The sequence below is a fragment of the Podarcis melisellensis genome, assembly GCF_964234715.1.
Source record: "Podarcis melisellensis genome assembly, chromosome: 10".
Classification (NCBI taxonomy): Eukaryota; Metazoa; Chordata; class Lepidosauria; order Squamata; family Lacertidae; genus Podarcis; species Podarcis melisellensis.
The window spans coordinates 63,593,999-63,609,631 of NC_138542.1; the positions used below are offsets into that span (position 1 = coordinate 63,593,999).

The 15,633-nt window shown below is 43.3% G+C and overlaps 1 protein-coding gene across 9 annotated transcripts in view; it reads left to right on the forward strand.

Moving 5' to 3' along the window:
* Positions 1 to 15,633, forward strand: part of SOX5 (SRY-box transcription factor 5) — a 749,551-nt gene that overhangs the window by 542,753 nt on the left and 191,165 nt on the right. For all 9 annotated transcript variants that reach the window (XM_081926958.1, XM_081926959.1, XM_081926960.1 and 6 more), the window contains one exon: positions 14,724 to 14,896. In XM_081926958.1, coding sequence (XP_081783084.1) covers positions 14,724 to 14,896 — 173 coding nt within the window. The remainder of the gene's footprint in view (positions 1 to 14,723; positions 14,897 to 15,633) is intronic.

Below are 15,633 nucleotides of genomic sequence, written 5' to 3' on the forward strand. Positions count from 1 at the left end.
GGTGCTGCCTGGATTTTTTTGTCTTTATCACTGAATTATACATTAGTCATAAACACAGATCGACGTGCATCGTAGGTGAAGGCTGTTATCTTTCTCCCCACAATTTGGTTGCCACCACACTAGGCATCATATAGCTCAGTCCTATGCATGTTTACCCAAAAATGTGATCATTGCTGTCCCTGCACAGCTTTGCAATTTGAATAGTTTACAAAAGGAAGGAAATGCTTACAGCGGTGAGAGCGAATGAGAGAGTCTATCAGGAACTTCTTGTTTCAGTTCTGGATTTGTGTGTGAAAGAGACAAATGGAAAAATCACTGTAAACATCATATGTGATTACTTTCACAGTGACAATTCATGTTCGGCAATGTTTTCCATATTTATTAGTGAAGCTTTGATATTTCAGATCTCCTAGGTGTGAAAACCTACTTGGTGTGTATAGTTTGCTCTCCAGTCTACATATCTGAGGCTCATCTAGCCATCACTGGACTGCTTTCATCCCCCCCTGCCCCCCGCCAATCACTTGAAATCAATGATGCTGGTCTTAGTTTGAACTTTGACAGTAATAATGGGCATATAAACCTATCACACTGCTCTGTCGTTTGTCCCCCTTCGCCAGGTTGGAAAACTGCCAACTTTCTATATTTCTGTAGAACACAGGCAGTTCTACTCACAAGATGAAATCATACCAGAATTTAGGAATTATATTAACTTAGCACCAAATGCATTAATATCCTATTTTGCAAGAATCAAGATTGAGCTCATTTTTTATTGTGGTGTCACAAACGTTCCTGACCGTTGTGGGTGGGTCTGATGGGAGTTGGAATCTGACAACATAGAGAGGGCAATAGGTTAGCCATCCCTGCTCTAGAATGAGCCCAGTAGCTAAACATCCCCAGTCACACCTGTGTGTTTTCTACAAACAACTTAGAAGCAAAGAAAGGGAACTTCCCACATAGCGGGAGGGTAGGGGGGAGAGAGAGACTGAGGTGATGGAACAGCCCCCCCCAGTGAATAATTATCTTGATCAAAACCCCACATTAAAGTTGCAATGTGGGGAGGCACAAAGCAAATGTCTGTCTTTTCTCTCTCAGGTGGACATATAGCAGCTCTTGGGAGGGATAATCTTCATCAGGAAAATATTGCAGCCAGAACAGTTGCCCTCTCCTCCTTATTCTGCTGTCCCCAGTCCAATTCAACACATACACCATAGCTGTTCTTAATTGTGGTGGAAAGATCTGTCAATTTCAATATCTCATTAAAAATAGTAATTTTGAGTTCAGTTCTCCATATTTCCAAAACAGTCTGCTATTTTTTTTTTAATAAAGTCCTAATGAAATTGCATCAACATTTTAGTACAATTTATCTTAATATGCATAATGCACTTCTGTATGCTATTTTCATGAATACACAAACACACACACAGGTGGTACCTTGGTTCTCAAACTCAATCCGTTCTGGAAATCCGTTTGACTTCCAAAACGTTTGAAAACCAAGACGCGGCTTCTGATTGGCTGATTGGCCCCGGAAACAATGTTGACAGCCGAAACGGAGGTTTGGCTTCTGAAAAATGTTTGCAAACCAGAACACTTACTTCTGGGTTTGCAGCATTCAGGATCCGAAATGTTCGTCAGCTAAGCCCTTTGGGAACTGAGGTACCACTGTATATGTGTGTGTGTGTGTGTGTGTGTGTGTGCACATGTGTGCGTGTGTGCGTGCACATTTGTATACACACTTTACCATAGTATATGTCTTTTTCTATACATTGCTTAGATGGAAAACTTTACACAAAGTTTACAGCAGTGCGAAATTCAAAGGATAGCTGTGCTTCGGTTCACATTTTGTTTCAGAAAGTATGAATTAAGTAGGTTTGGGAGATTCCATTGCAGATCTCCCCTGTAATGTGTAGTTTGGCTCAAAGGGTACCTTTGCCTCCAAGTCATAGGTTTCACCAAACTAGAAAGTTTCGTATTACTGGGACGAAATTGACCTTCAGTCTCACCTGCTTACAATTGGTTTTGACTTGGAAAATGTCACTGCGCTAACTCCAGATTTAAAAGGAACACCACCAGAATTGTGGCCTCAACTCGCCTAATCTTAGTTCATTAAATCCCATTTGGCCTGAAATAGACGTTTATTTGAACAGTATAGCTCTGTATCGTGGAGCGTAGAGGACATCAGTAACAGGTACTTATGTCAAGCTGTGTCTAACATATGACAGGCCTCTAGTCTGCTGAAAACTAAACCCTTGTATGCTAGTGTCACCAAGATGGGGCAGTGGGTTCTCTTTGGAGAACGCTCTTACAACTGCCAATAATGGATTAAGAGAAATAATCCATTCAGTGATACTATAGCTCATCAGAGCCTGTGAATTAAAGACATATGTTATGTAGATTCGATGTATGGATTAAAAAGGATAATCTGTTAGGTGACATACAGAAACTTGAGATAAGTGGGCTAGGCAGATTCTGTATACGGATTGCGACAGATAATTCCATTTAAGTAAAACTGGACAAGTTGAAAGACAAGCAAGGTGTTTTTGGGGGGGCAGCGCTCCGGTTATGAAGGGTAATCCACTGCGTGACACTTGGGATCTTGTAATCAGGAAACTGAAGACAAGAAAGCTACAAGGGTTCACCACATTTCCCTTTGGAAGAGGAGGAGGAGGAGGAGAGAGCCATGATAAGGAGATTATTCAAGAGGACAAATGTTGGTTTAAACCCTTTAGTTAATACTAGCACAGATTCCCTGGGAGATGCTGCAAAGCAGCATGCCCTCAGAGTAGCTATGTGAATGTAATTTATTTGTTCTTGAGGAATTTTTAATGCATCTCTCTCTTTTTTGCCAGATGTGTCAGAACTACTGGGTTCTCTTTTAATGATAGCTTTGTGGCTGTTGTTTTTTTTCAAATGGGGGACAGGAGAGAGAGAGAGGAGGGGCAGAGAGATTCTTAATCAAATGAGGTAGGATGCATGTAATTATTTGTCACTCCTTATGATACATTCAGTGTTTACTGCGGCCCATGCTGTTTCTTCTCCCTTGGCTTCTCTTTAATGTATTTGGAGTTGGTAATGGAAGGCATCTGCCTTGGGAAGGCTCTCGCCTGAGAAATAATTCCAGAGGGGGAGAGGGTGTGAGAAGGGGGACACCTCCAAGAGCACGAATGGGAGCCTCTGCTTTAAGGAGGGGCTCTGCAGAGCCTGGAGGATGTGGTTGTAGCCCCGTAGTTAGAGGCCTGGGAATCTGCACTAAGCCTCTCCCCAGCCATATTTCCCTGAGGTGAAAAGTTCTGGGAAGAATAAAGCTTAAGCATACAGTTCCCCACCTACTGCTTCAACCTAAACCTTGCCCTCACTACCTTGCATCTGTTTAGCAGAGTCACCAGCCCCAGGCCTCGGCTGAATTTGGAGGAGCGTCATAGCTCAGCACCAGTTTTGCAGGCAGCAGGTCCCCATCATCTGGGAGGGATTCCCTGTCCAAAACTCTGGAGATCTGCTACCAGTCAGAGTTGACTATTGTTGTAAACAAAAATTGCCCTTTTCCCTTATGGGGTATCCAAGAGCCCATATAGAGCCCTTACATAGGTTCCCTATTGGTAGGAGAAGATAACAGAGGCCAACCAGAGAATATTGAGAAGCAAAGCAGCTAGTAAGCTTGATCTTTATTGAACTCTTGCAACAGGGTACTCCCCTCACCCACAGGAGGGAGGAGGAACCCAGAAAAAAGGGCGCGCAAGGCCTTATAAAGACTTTTGAAATTGCTACCCTGTAGATCAAGACCACCCCCAGAAATATCATACATACATCACGGAAGGGGTGTAACCTAAGACCACCACCTCAGATACATCATACCTACATCACAGAAAAGGCGGTCTTAAAACAGAAATTTGAATGTTGTTTTTCTCCTGTCATTGTTGATCTCCTGTCTGGCAGGTTACTTGATTGGATTGCCTGGGGAGCCTGGCCAGTCTTTTGTAATGATAAATACTTAGTTCCTGGGCCAGGTCACAGGCTCACATCCTATTCAAACACAGACATACCCTTAAGACAGGATTTGTGAAGGAAAAGACAATGGGGAGGCTTTTCCATTTTCCTTCGACCTTGCAGAGAAAACATTTGGTCAGTTTGGGACAGTTTGGGAATCAAAATGGTTCCAGGTTGGTGTTCCTGTGCTGATCTATGTATGTGCTTGGTTGGTACACTTATGAACACTTAACATATATCTAAGACCTCAAAATTCCTATCATACTATGCTGGTAGACAAATGGTCTGGCTGGGAATGAGGTCTGTGTTCAAGTGGTTTTGAAGATGTTGAGTTTCAGACACTTGGGTGAGGTATGGTGGAGAAGCAAAAATGAAGGAAACACCATCGAAACCTCTCTAATATAACAGGTATCCTGACTAGGGGAAGCTGCAGTAGCCCATAACATCTGGACAGCAGCAGGTTGGCAAATACTGCTTTGCGGAAGTACTAACATTTGCATAGAACCATCGCATAAGTATTCAGTGTGTATAGATTAGAATGAAGAACATCCATTAAAGAAAAACACAGTTGGAAACATCCAGTACCAGAAATGTGTGTGGATGTATTAGGAAGAGTGTGAAATCCATTCTTCTTTACTTAAGCAGGCGAATTGCCCTGTGCTGTACTGAAACATCCATCACAATAAGCCCAACAAATTCTCACTGTCTCTAAAATCTTCAAAAGAGACAGCTCCTGTTAGCTGTCCTAACAGAGCAGTGCTGAGCCAAAATGACTCACTTTATTTTGTGTTTCCTTTTATGCCTTTCCAAAAGCCTCTTGTTTTCAGCTGTTTCTGGCACTCGCTGCAAACACCTTCTTGTCCTCCTCCTCCTTGTCCTTTTTGCCCTCACAGCCCTTAGCCTCATTTGCCCACATTGCCATTTTAATCTGATTGGCCGAGGCAATTTAGAATTTGATGGTGATGATGTCATGGCCCTGTACCTGATGTAATGATGGATTTACCTATAAATGAAACCACTAGTTGGATCTAAAGACAGTGTGGGGAAACAAAGGCTGAGAAGATAAGAACAGGTGAATGAGACCACAAGCCTATCTAATTCAACATACTGTTTCCACAGGGGCCCAAACCTATACCTTTGGGAAGCCTACTGTAAGCCAATATTTATGAGGACTTCTTTGCTTTTTAAAAAATAGCATGCTGATTTGGAAATGTGGAGAACTGAATTCATGACTAGGGAAAATGAGAAACTGGGAGAAACTGAAACTGTCTGATTCTCCCATTCTTACTTATGATCTTGGCACTCAGCTTCTGTTAATGTGGTCCCAGATCGCATTGCTTTCTAACAGCTACTTGCCAGTTCATGTTCACCGTATGTTTTTGCCTTGGATTTTTTAAAAACATTTTTTAACCTATATTGATATATGTTGATTGGCTATGTCAGATATACTGCTTTAAAAACAAATATCAAAATTAGAGAATAGTTTGCATGGGCCTTGGTGGAGTGCTGAAGGGAAATCAGATGAAACTATTAACAGCATACTTTTTAAAAAAATAAACACACAAATCTATCCCACTTGTGTGTTGTTTTTCAAAAGAGTGTTTCAATAAGGATAACTTTGTGGAGGTGGGCACAAACAATCCTTAGCATACTTGTCTTTTTTGAGGAGGGGGAAAAGAAATGTCATATTTTATGCCACGACTTTAATACAATGTTATTGCATCTGTCTAGGTTTAATAATAGCACACTGTACTTTCTGATGCTTCTTTGAAAGATAGACAATAACAATTCAAAAGCCATTTACTTCATTACTCTGACAGTGAAATGACTCAGAGGTAGATTTAACTGTTTTTCTGTGTATATTTTGAACAGCTGATGGATATTGTTTCTGGGCAAAGACACAATTCAGCCCAAAGCTAAACACTTTTCAAATCCCAGTGACTTGAGGGTGCAGGACATGGTTGGTGAATACTGATGCCGCAGTATCGCTAAAGAGGGGTTGACCTGATCAGACCCTTGAAAGGGAAACAACTGGGGGTTCCATATCAGAGCGGGATGTGCGCCTTTTCTTCCCCACCCCACTCCCCTGTAAATTCAATAGGAGAGAATGAGGGATGCATTTAACTCACTTCTGGAAATCAGTCGGACTTAATAGCGTTTAATTTTGGTCGGATACCGGCCCTTGCTGTTAAACCTGGCAGTATTACAAAGATAACGAGAACCCACTGTGGTGTTCAATAGCTCAATCCACAAGACCAGCAATAGGCTTTCCAGAGGTATCCCTAAAACCTGCATCTACTTCTCTCAGATTTGTCCCATGTTGTCAGTCCTCTCCCCAATAATGCTCTCTCTTAATTTTTGGCACGGGTTCATGTTAGGGACGCTGCAGAAATCCATTAGGTTTGCTTTCAAAAGTGCACCTTGTTGTTCTGGTGGAGCAGGCAATTATCTCAAACCTTCCTTATAAACCAAATTCTACCTGGCATTGGCATCTGCAATAATTAGCAGCTAGATGTGCAGCCTGTTGTTCAAGCTACGCAGAGAGGGGAAGATTGGAGACTGTGTTTGCATCCAAGGCCATAATCTGAAGCACCAGTGATGGGGAATCTATGGCGCTCCAGATGTGTTTGGCTCCAACTCCCAACAGCCCCAGCCATCATGGTAAAAGGTGACAGGAGTTGTAGTCCAGCAACATTTAAGGAAGAGAGGTGCAGGTCTCCCATTCCTGTGATACATACTTACTCCCAGGTAAACTCAATGAAATTTTCTTCTGCATAGACATCACCACTGCTGTCTTCGCTGTGGAAAATGCTTTCTCATGCACATCCCCACCCTCAGCTGGTACAGCTAATCGCGCATGAACATTTATTTTTATTGAGAAGCAAATTCCATTGGGGGAAGGGAATCCTAAGAACGCTTAGGATTGGGGTGTACAGCCACTTTTAATTCAGAAGGGCGGTGCGGCGATGGGAAGACATTGTAAAATCCTCAGGGATTGTGAAAGGAGTGTCTTCTCTCACAAACCCATTTTTTAACAACTAAAAATAAATGCAAAGCAACATGAAATTTAGCAATAGGGGGTTGAAAGAGCAGTGAATAGGCAAATACAGATTTTCGTTGTTATATTCTTAGCATCAATTCCCCACACCCCAAACATGATTGTACTAGGAAGCAATATCTCTATGAGGAATGCCCTGATCAGAGAGGCATGGAGACCTGTTAGTTAAGACTGAACCTGGGTTAAGCCAGATGATCAGGCATGCAGAACTTGTGGTCCACCAGCCACTTGGGGGCAACCCATAATCTTCTCAACTTCTCCTTTTCTTACTGCCTGTCTGGAGCTGAAACCAGTGGGAAGGGAGTTCTCCATTATATATAGCTGGTGGGTTTCACTAGTGACAGAACACATCTTTGTATAAATAGGCTCTTAGTTCAGTGACTGGCGTCTCCAGCTCTTGATGGAGGGAGGGCTCAGGTGTGGCAATTAGAAGTATCCCTGCCTCAAATCTTAGAAAGCTGACTCAGAGTATTAAGCGCTGGCTGAGATGGATCGGTGGGGGTGACTCAGCATAATCTAGCTTCATACGTTTCCTGCTACGTAGTGAAATGGGACATATTTCTGACAGCAGGGCCAGTGCAAGAAGTTGTGCCACCTGAGCCGGCAACACCTTTGCCACCCCTCACCCTCTTCATTGTGGCAGAGGCAGCCCCTCGTCTCAGCTTATTTTTGTTGGTTTCTTGTCCAGCTAGTTTGGCAGTGGTGGATGCACCCCTTAGGATGCTCTCTCTCGCTCTCCCTTGCTAAAGGAATGATTTGGTGGAGTCTTCCCTCAGAGCTAGGCATTTCAACATAACAAATTATCAAAGTAAATCATCTTCATTATTTCCCTCCATTTTCCCACCTCCCCCACAAACCCTCCCTCCCTCCCCCCTGTGACTTCCCTCAGCTCCTCTCTCTGATTTCTCAACCTATATTAACTTCTACATATTGTAAAATTGTTGTTGTTGTTTAGTCGTTTAGTTGTGTCCAACTCTTCGTGACCCCATGGACCAGAGCACGCCAAGCACTCCTGTCTTCCACTGCCTCCCACAGTTTGGTCAAACTCATGCTGGTAGCTTGTAAAATTGTACACATCCTTATCTGTCTACTATGCATAGCTGTCAACGTTTCCCTTTTTTAAAGGCAAATTCCCTTATTTCGAATAGGATTCCTCGCAAGAAAAGGGAAAAGTTGACAGCTATGCTATGTTAACCCTCAATAAATTTGTGTATGTTTATTCAAAACCTGCCAAGGAGTCCAGTTCATTTTGTTGTCTTTTTAAATAATTTGTAAAAGGCTCCCAGTCTTCTTTAGAGTCACAGTTGTCCTTGTCTCGCAATGTGCAAGTCAATTTCGCCAGTTCTGCATAGTTCATCAATTTCTCTTGCCACTGTTCTTTTGTCGGGGTTTCCTCATTCTTCCATCCTTGTGCAATCAAGACTCTTGCCGTTGTTGTAGCATACATAAATAAATTCTTTATTTTCCTTGGGCGTTCTTGTCAGGAGTGGCATAGTTTAAATTTTAGGCATTGTTAGCCACTGTGCTTAGGGGGGCTCTCATGGCCCAGAATGTCAAACTTTGAGAGAAGGATTCCTTGGGTCCTTGGTAGAGCAAGGTACAGGGTATGTTGGCTCACTGGGTGGGTGGCAACAGGGCTGGCCAGCAGAGACAAGCAGTGAACTGAGGGAGCACCTCTCTTTTCTTTATGGAAGTGCCAGCCATGTCTGGTGGCTTCTGAATGGACAGCATGCAGAGTTATAAGGAATTTGGAGGGCATAGCTGAGGTCTCTGCAATAGGAACAATATTCATGGAGTCATAGAATTGTAGCGTTGGAAGGGTCATCTAGTCCAACCCAACCTCAAGTTCTTCTTCTTTGGCGATCACTCATAGCCAAGTAAGATTGTCTTCCATAAACACGGTTTTAACAATGAGTCCATAAGTGACTGTGGAGACCAATTCTGGACCCACACGTCCTTCCACAGTGGGGACATTGGTTCCCGGGCAGGAATTGATCACGGTGTGGATTTGCCAAGCGTGCCTTCCTCTTAGCACGTTTCTCCCTTGCGTTCTGATTTCGAGTGTCTTCAAAGCCTTTGGTAAAGGCTGTTCTCCAACTGGAGTGCTCTCAGGCCAGTGTTTCCCAGTTGTCGGTGTTTATACTACATTTTTTTAGATTTGCCTTGAGAAAGTCTTTAAACCTCTTTTGTTGACCACCAGCATTACACTTTCCATTTTTAAGTTCGAAACATCCCTGACAGATGGCCATCCAACCTCTGCTTAAAAACCTCCATGGAAGAAGAGTCCACAACCTTCCAAGGGTGTCCATTCCTCTGTCAAACAGCTCTTACTATCAGGAAGTTCCTCCTGATGTTTTGTCAGAATCCCCTTTCTTGTAACTTGAATCCATTGGTTCTTGAGAACTTTTTTTGTGCCAACAGTCCTCTGCAGCTGTTTATATTTTCTTGATTAGCCAGCCATTCCAATGGTTATTTTGTATGGTTTTATGACACTTTATGTTCATTGACTATGCTATTGGACACTACCTTGATGTTCTGTATGAGCTGGCAATATAGATAATGTTTTTTCATAAATCAATAGTTAGGATTTGTATACTGCTTCAAGGCACTTCACGCATTTATCATTTCATCCGTGCTTACAACAGCTCTGTAAGTTTGGCAGGGCTACTGTTACCCCCATTCTGCAGAATTGAAAGGAGGGAATGAGGCTGAGAACCACAGACCAAAGACCCCTCTCGTTCAGCATCCTCCTCTCATAGTGGACATTCTGATACTTCTGAGAATCCCGCTATCAGGTCATGAATACAAGAGCTGTCTCCTGCCCCTCTTCTGGTTTGAACTGGGTCTTTCTTCCCCGCCTCCCGCAACCATCATTCCTTGGAGTCCTGAAGAGACGTTGCCAGCGAATGCAGAAGCACAGAAACCCGTGGTGAAAAATCAGGGGGTATTGCAAGGATAATAAGGGATGGAGGGACAGCTTAAAAGCTTAGGTTCAAAGCAGGAACGTCCCTGTCAATTAGAGTAACTTGAGGGGTATGTTCGGAGGTATTATATTTGAGCTCATCAAGCTTGTCTCTGTCGTCGTCTTCAGCCTTGAGACAAGAGGGAAGGGAAAGCAGGAGAGCTCTCCCATTTTCCTCTGCTGGCAATGTGAGCAGGCAGAGGCACGTCATACTGTGACAACCTGCCAATCAATAGGTTGGCTGCAAATACATTAAGCTTTGGTGCGCCTTCCCCGTTCCAGTTAAAAAATAAAGTCTCATTTTGATAGTTGAGTTGTTCACACTGTGGAGGGCTGTGTGCCTGCGTTGGCATAGAGGCGCATGTGTGTGCAACTTGGCATTTTGCCAGCCAGCTTGGATAACTAAAAAAAGAAATCGCCTCAATTTCAACCTGTCATTTTTATTCTTTCCTAAGTTGATCTGTGTCTTCAGCTTTTTTGTTTATTTATGTGTTATTTATTTACTTTGCATTTATATAATTCTTTATTTACTTTGGCTCTCCCCAATACAAATTGACCCAGCCCTTACACTTGTCCTCTGAGACTCTTCTCTATGTCATTCTTCCCAGAAAGTTTTGGAGGGTGGCAACAAGAGAACAGGCCTTTATTGTGGTGGTTCCCCAGTTGTGGAATGCTCTCCCCAGATAGGCTCGCCTGGTGCCGTCACTACATGTCTTTAGAAGGCAGGCAAAAACATTCCTCTTTAACCCAGGCCATGGCCCGTGAAATTGTGTAGGGTGGGGAGGGCTGTTATTATTGTGACTATTTTGCTACTAGGCTGTCCGTCAGTATGGTTTTTATCATGTTTTTATCATTGCTGTTTTGTAAAGCATGGTATATAAATTGAATAAATACAGCTACTGCTGCTACTAATTTATATCCCCGTTTTCCTGCAATGATGTAGGAAATTAATTACTGTTGTTTCAAATGGTACACTTTTTAAAATTAAACGTAGATGGCTGTTATTGATTGTATGTTTGAATCGAGGAAGATATGCCTAACATATTGATGAAAACAGAATTTCAGTAGAGATATTTTAAAATTAAAAAAAGAAATGCTGAATGTCCATCATCATCCAAGCCCTTGATTCTAAGGCTATCAACAGTAAATAAATAAATAAATATATAAACAAATAAACCAGACTTGATCCAGCTACATGTAGCCATAACTAAATCCTATTGAAGGCCATGGGACTCCTTAAGTTAGTTTTGATCAAACTTGTTACATTGGGACGTAGTCAAAGTGGCTGACTTTAGATGGAACGGCATCAGTGTGGAATAGCGGATGGGCCCCATCTGCACTTCTATATTTAAAGCCGTATCTTGCCACTTCAAACAGTAATGGCTTCCTCTGCAGAGAATTCTGGGAAATGTGGTTTGTTATAGGTGCTGAGAGTTGTGGGGAGACCAGTATTCTCCCCCACAGAGCTATAGTTTCCAGAGTGGTTTAACAATGAACCCCACTTCTTGGGGATCTCTAATAACAGTAGCTCTGTGAGGGGAGAATATTGGTCTGACATATAAGTGACCATCCCATGCAGACATCTTCTAGCAGCTTTGGGGTTTCACAGGGTTGGGGGAGGCTTCAGGAGAGAAAGAATGGGAAAATACACCTTTCTTCCTTTCCCATCCCTGTGAAATCTCCCCTTAGCATTAAAGGGCTCAAGTTTAGGACCCGCTTCACACAAAAGCAAGCACTTTCCTAACATGATTTAAAAAAAAAAAAAATCCAAACTTAATTCCTTGGTAATCTCCTGTAGAAACCACTATCTTATTTTTGTGTGTGTGTCCCTACTTCACCTTCACACGACCAGCCAATTTGCTACTAGAGGAGGAGTGGCGGCGGGTCCATTTTAACTCCACTCTGACTTTTGTGATTTCAGGTTTTTCCACAGACTGTCTTATCTTTTCTCATACTCATCCCGGGTAGATTAAGGGGGCTACATATATTTTTCAGAAGGTCAAAGTTGATCGCAGATCACACCTTTGGAGCCTGTGGTGCGTGCAGGAACACAGCTATTATTGCATGCTAAGAAACAGATTTTGCGTGTGTGGAAAAGTCTCTTCTACAGAAGTGGAAGCTGAATTGCCTTGGGTCTGCCGGCAAATTCTGCATTTCTTCTGTCTTCAGATTTCCACTTCTCTGTTCTACATGCTGTTACTTATCTTCCTGCCGAAGCATTTATATAACATCAAACATGTTTTACGATATGAAGGCCAATGGTGTGACTGCTTCTGTATAGCTGATCTTGAAACTGAGGAATTGCCCTTTTAGGAGAATTCCAGCTGTAGCATTTGGTGGGGGGAGCTGCTAATTCCTTTTGCATAACAACTCTTTGGATGCAAAGACTTGTAACAGACACTTCAGTCTAATTGCGTGTCCAGGTGGCAAACACATTGCGGCAACGACGCCTTGGTCTCCGATGGCGTTTGAAGTGAAAACTGCAAATTAGAAGGGTTCCCTCCCTTTCTCTTAATATTTTACCATGCGGCGCTGTTCCCTTTCACACAAAGCTTAGGGAAACTGTAAATAAAGTGTTATAGTTTCATCCCACTGATTGCATTTCTAGCAGACGTCATGAGGACTGCGTAGTACGAGGCAAGATGAATTTCTGACACAGAAACGAAATTCCATGACTCCTATGTGGTGACAATCATCGTCTGCAGCAACCACTCTTTAGGCAGTAATGCCCTAACACAGGGGTTGGCAAACTAAGGTCCGCAGGCTGGATCAGGCCCAATTGCCCTCTGGATCCGGCTCGCGGATTTAATCCATATCTATCAAATTTGAACTTTCTGAAACAATATGAGAACCACAACACAGCCGTCCTACAAAAATTAACTGAACTTTGCAATGCAGTTTTCCAACCAGGACTTATTAAAAAATGCATATATTGGGGGGCAGTGTGCTTCAGATATACACATTAGTGAAAATAACATAAAAATGCATTATATTAGGAAAGTTGTGGACATTAAGAAAAACAGCATACAAAAATGTGTTTATTCACGCTAAATTGCTGGCAGATTTTCAAAGTGGAAGAAACTAAAATGGACAGGTCTTTCCCCCTCTAACACTTGACAATGCAGTTCAGAAGGTCTTGGCTTTCGTGAAGATTTTCATGAGGAAATGTGGAGAATTTAAGATTGGAAAAATGAGAAACTGAAAGAAACTGAAATTGACAGATTCATCCAGACCCCATGTGACATATAACCAATGTAATGTTCTCTTTTGGAAGACTTCTTGGCTTTGGTCAGGCAGAACAGATTTGTTTCTTCCAATAAGCCTTCAAGGGGAATTTTGGATAATTTGAAGCAATTGGGTTTTTTGACTGATGAACTATTGGCAATTATATGTGTTATTTCTGTGTCTTGGTTTGTGGTTTTAGTTTTAATCTTGTTTTTATTGTTGATTTTGTGTTGCTGACCGTCTTTGAGAATCAACTTCGTTTTCCCCTGGCAATAACTTTCTCAAGGTCACATAAAACTGTGTGTAGGGACATCATCTCCTAGGCCTGAGCCCTTTTGGCCCTCAACTAAAGGAGGGTGCTGGGGGTCCCTGGTGCCCAAAGGTGGCAGAGGAGGCCAAGTGCGGAGCTGAGCACTGTGTAGCTTCAGTGGTTGCTCCTTCTCCTCCTCCTGCCAGAGGGGAAGGAGCAGGGAAGCAGCCCCTGGCTAGTGGTGGTGGCAGGAGTAGCAGCCAGCCATTGAAACTGTACTGCCGCTGCTTTTGGTTCTGCCCCTGGCTCCGCCCGACGTCTTGATGTCACACGCGTAACGTCGGCCCATCCATTCTTCCTTGGAAGTTAATGCCTCTGGGTGTCTGTGAGCATCTTTGTCTCTCTACACTGCAGCCTCCCCAGGTGCCCACCCTTCAGCTACAGCCAAGAGGAAGCCACTGTGAGATATAAAGCCCTTGGGGAGAGCCAGTGTGGTGTAGTGGTTAAGAGCGGTAGTCTCGTAATCTGGTGAACCAGGTTCGATTCCCCGCTCCTCCACATGCAGCTGCTGGGTGACTTGAGCTAGTCACACTCCTTTGAAGTCTCTCAGCTCCACTCACCTCACAGAGTGTTTGTTGTGGAAGGGAAAAGGAGAATGTTAGCCACTTTGAGATTCCTTCGGGTAGTGATAAAGCGGGATATCAAATCCAAACTCCTCTTCTTCTTCAGATCAGAAAGTGCAGGCAACCAGGGAGGCTACAGGGTGCTGAAGAAATGATTCATGAAGAGAGAGAGAGAGAGAGAGAGAGAGAGAGAGACCTACTTCACAATGATAAAATAAGTCCAAACCATGTACCCACGAAAATCCTAAAGTGTCCTGAAAATGAGACAGAAGAAAATGGAAGCTGCTTTTCCCAGGGAGGAAAACTTAATGAGAAATTGGGAGGCAGATTTTGGCACAGCGCTGTCGTACAGGGAGGCCACTGTTATTGCCCAAGTATTTCTAGATCAGGACACTTGGATGAACAGCAAAGACAGGGACAGAATATTTTGAGTAAGTAAGTAAATAATGGGTTAGTCTCCCGAACATATGTCTGTGTGGCAAGAGGCATTTTCTGCCGTGCTTTACAGGAGCTGTCCTCTTGGAACGGTACCCAGTTCTTGCTTCTCATTCTCTCTTCTCTCCCCCTCCCCAACCTCTCTCTTCCCCCTCCTCCCCTTACCTTTTGTCACCATATGATGCTCAGGGACCCCAGAGAGCCTAGCTGAGAAAGAGAGGCAGCTCATGGGCATGATCAATCAGCTGACCAGTTTGCGGGAGCAGCTGTTGGCGGCTCACGATGAGCAGAAGAAGCTGGCGGCCTCACAAATTGAGAAGCAGCGCCAGCAAATGGAGCTGGCCAAGCAGCAACAGGAACAGGTGAGTGATTATTATTAAAAGGGACTTTTAATCTAGTCCCCCTCTTTAGTGTGGGAGAGGGGGGGACGGAATAGTAACACTCCATTAACATATCCTTATTTTAAGGAGGTGTGAAATATTGCAGGATCTGAGCCCAGGAATTGGTTTAGTTATTTATTGGGAGGATGGGGGGCAGGGAATGAAGGAAAAGTTGGCTAAAATGCATGAAAAAGTATCCGTTAACTTAGAGTGTGTGTGTGTGTGCAAATTAGCAAATTTAAGCATTTAGCTTTATGGAATTGTTATGTACTGAGTTGAATAGGATCCAAAAGGCAGCAGTCTGATTGGTCCTAGAACAATAGGATCCAGAATGCAGCAGTCTGATTGGTCCTAGAACAATAGGATCCAGAATGCAGCAATCTGATTGGTCCTAGAACAATAGGATCCAGAATGCAGCAGTCTGATTGGTCCTAGAACAATAGGATCCAGAATGCAGCAGTCTGATTGGTCCTAGAACAATAGGATTCAGAATGTAGCAGTCTGATTGGTCCTAGAACAATAGGACCCAGAATGCAGCAGTCTGATTGGTCCGCAAGAGCCACCCAATCCAACTCCTGGTGGAAGTTAATCCGCAACCTGATTGGCCTACAGGAGAGTCCCAGGATTAGCCAATCACATGCGGCCCATTGTGTTACTAATGTATGGAAAGCAGACATTTCGGGGGAACTTGCATTCCTCACTACTATGAGCTGAATAAA